The sequence below is a fragment of the Mastomys coucha genome, chromosome X (assembly GCF_008632895.1).
Source record: "Mastomys coucha isolate ucsf_1 chromosome X, UCSF_Mcou_1, whole genome shotgun sequence".
NCBI classification, from domain to species: Eukaryota; Metazoa; Chordata; class Mammalia; order Rodentia; family Muridae; genus Mastomys; species Mastomys coucha.
This window is the reverse complement of record NC_045030.1, coordinates 52,408,577-52,411,293: the sequence shown is the minus strand read 5'-3', so window position 1 is coordinate 52,411,293 and position 2,717 is coordinate 52,408,577. Positions and strand designations below refer to the sequence as shown.

The 2,717-nt window shown below is 36.7% G+C and overlaps 1 protein-coding gene across 1 annotated transcript in view; it reads left to right on the top strand.

Annotated features, from left to right (window-relative positions):
• The window catches only part of Znf280c (zinc finger protein 280C), a 54,851-nt gene that overhangs the window by 20,825 nt on the left and 31,309 nt on the right, over positions 1 to 2,717 (top strand). The window contains 2 exon segments of the mRNA XM_031357014.1: positions 1,885 to 1,950; positions 2,293 to 2,426. Coding sequence (XP_031212874.1) covers positions 1,885 to 1,950; positions 2,293 to 2,426 — 200 coding nt within the window.

Genomic DNA, 2,717 nt, shown 5'->3' with positions numbered 1-2,717 from the left:
TGCCTCTGCCTTCCAAGTGCTGGGATTAAAAGCATGCGCCACCACCGCCTGGCTCATCCTGCTTTCTTATAGAACCCAGAACCACCAGCCCAGATATGGCACACATACAATGGTCTGGGTCCTTCCTCAGCAATCATTAATTAAGAAAATGCCTTAGAGGCTTATGTACAGCCAAGTCTTATGGAGGCATTTTCTCTGTTGAGGTGACAATACCTTGTGTCAAGATGACATAAAACTAGCCGGCACACTTACATACTTAGGAATACATGCACACACACGCACATATGCCTATATGTGACAACAGTTAATGAAATAAAGAGGACATGAATTTGAAAGACAGCAAGGACAGAAGTATATGAAAGAATTTAGAAGGAAAAAATGGAAGGGGGAAGTGATTGTCATAATAATCCTCAAAATATAAGAAATAATTCTTTAAAAGAAAATATAACCAAAGTGCTTTTTTCAAAAGAAAAAAAAAATGTCTTCGTGAACTACAACAACAACAAAGTAGGAGCAACTTGATGGTTTAATACTTAAACTGAAAACAAGATCAAAGCCCAGCATTGGTAGTACATACTTAGAATCCCAGAAATAGTGAGAGTTCAATGCCATTCTGACCTATATACTAAGACCCTGGCTCAAAAATAAAGTAGAAAAAAAATCATGATATCCAATAATTTGAGAAAAAAAGGATTTTCTCCCCTAGACTTCTGTCACATTTTCATAGAACAGTGGTCTCAACCTTCCTAATGCTGCAACCCTTTAATACAGTTCCTCATGTTGTGGTGGCCCTCACTCATAAAGTTACTACTTCATAACTGTAATTTTGTTACTGTTATGAATTACAATGCAAATACCTGATATTTGATTCCCCCACGGGCAGGACCCACAGGTTGAGAAACATTGTAAAATGTTTCATTTCTATGATCATATAACAATTCTATTTTTGTGTTACTTTTTACTAATTCTATGAGGAGATATGGAATGTTTATTCTTTTTACCTGTGCTACTTAGATTTTATGTCAACTTGACATTGGCTGGAGCCATATTTGGAGAAAACCTCAATTGAAAAAATACCCACACCAGAGTTGCCTATAGGCAAGCCTATGTGGTGAATTTTCTTGATAATTGATATAGGTGGGCCCATCCCATACAGTATGATGACATCCCTTGGTGGGTGAACCTAGATGATATAAGAAAGAAGGCTGAGCAAACAATGAGGTGCAAACCAAGAAGCAGCATTCCTCCAAGGCTTCTGTATCAGTTCTTGCTTCCAGGTTCCTGCCATACTTGAGTTCCTGCCCTGACTTCCATCAATGATGGAGAACAACTTGTAAGATGAAATAAACTCTTTACTCTCCAAATTGCTTTGGTCATGGTGATTTATCAACAGCAATAGAAATCATAACTTATTGTGATGAGAAATTTTAATCAAAATTTTACCTTCTTAATTTAAATATGATTCCTCAGTAATCAGAAAATTATGTTCACATAGGACAAGAGATAACAGCTTAGATTGACTTCTGGAGTAGTATAGTTAAACCCCTGAAGCTAGTCAAATACTAATATCTAGGTTTAACTTAACCTGATTATCTGATAATTTTCCTTTCAGAATGCAAGTAATGATACTGAGAATCAGAAGAAGAGCAATCTAATTAGCTGTCCCATAATGAAACTTCCAGAAATCTAGGGGTGTCAAATGTGGTATGAGAATTGGGCATGGGCTTGATTTTTGAGTAATAAGAACTTGAGTCATAAAATCTTGTGTCATCATTTAGGGGCATAAATATAGTTCTATTAATGGGTATATGTGTCCATTTTAGACAGTTTTATATTATCTTAATATATTCCATTTCAATAATGAGTTTTGAAATATTTTTGTAGATATTTTGAACAGATGTAGCCCTGGTTCATCTTCAAAAGGACTAAAGAATGGCTCATTCAGTCCAGGTACTTTATTATTGTACTGTCTTAATGTTAAACATTTGCTTATGTTGTATTTATGTGTATATATGTGTGCCTGTATGAGGGTTTTTGTGCACCATGTATGTACAGGTGCCCATGAAGGGCAGAAGAGGGCATTGGATCCCTTGGGACTGGAATTAATCGGTGGTGGTTAACCACCTGATGTAGTGCTAGGAACTGAACCCGGGTCCTATGCAAGATCAGCAAGCGTATTTACTGGCTAAGCCAACTCTCCAGTTTCTACTATTTTAAACTCAACTATTTGGAACAAGTGTATCCCAATATGTTCATTATATTCTGGATCTTTTTCTTTTTTCACATATATAGCTATTTCTAATATGTTCAAGCCTACAAACCAACACTACAGAAATCGGTCATCTAATCCACTGGGTGCTTTGCCAAGCTTTCATCCTGCACCCAAATCTTCAGAGCGTTCTGATGTTCAGACTGTGTCTAAACCTGTAAGTTTGGGTTTGTTTTCTAAACTTTACAGTTAGTTCAAGAACACATTGATTGGATAGAGTATATCTGGCTACAGTAGAAAATAGTCATTGCTAACTGCCATAATCACTCAAAGAAAATTATCTTTGAGTCATTACCTTTAGATTTTTTTCATTTGTTTGTTTTGGTTTGGTTGTTTGTTCAAGAAAGGGTCTCACTATGTAGCTCTAGCTGTCTTGGAACTCACTCTGTAGACTGGGCTGACCTCAAAGTCAGAGATCCATCTGCCTCTGCCCCCTAAGTGCTGAGAT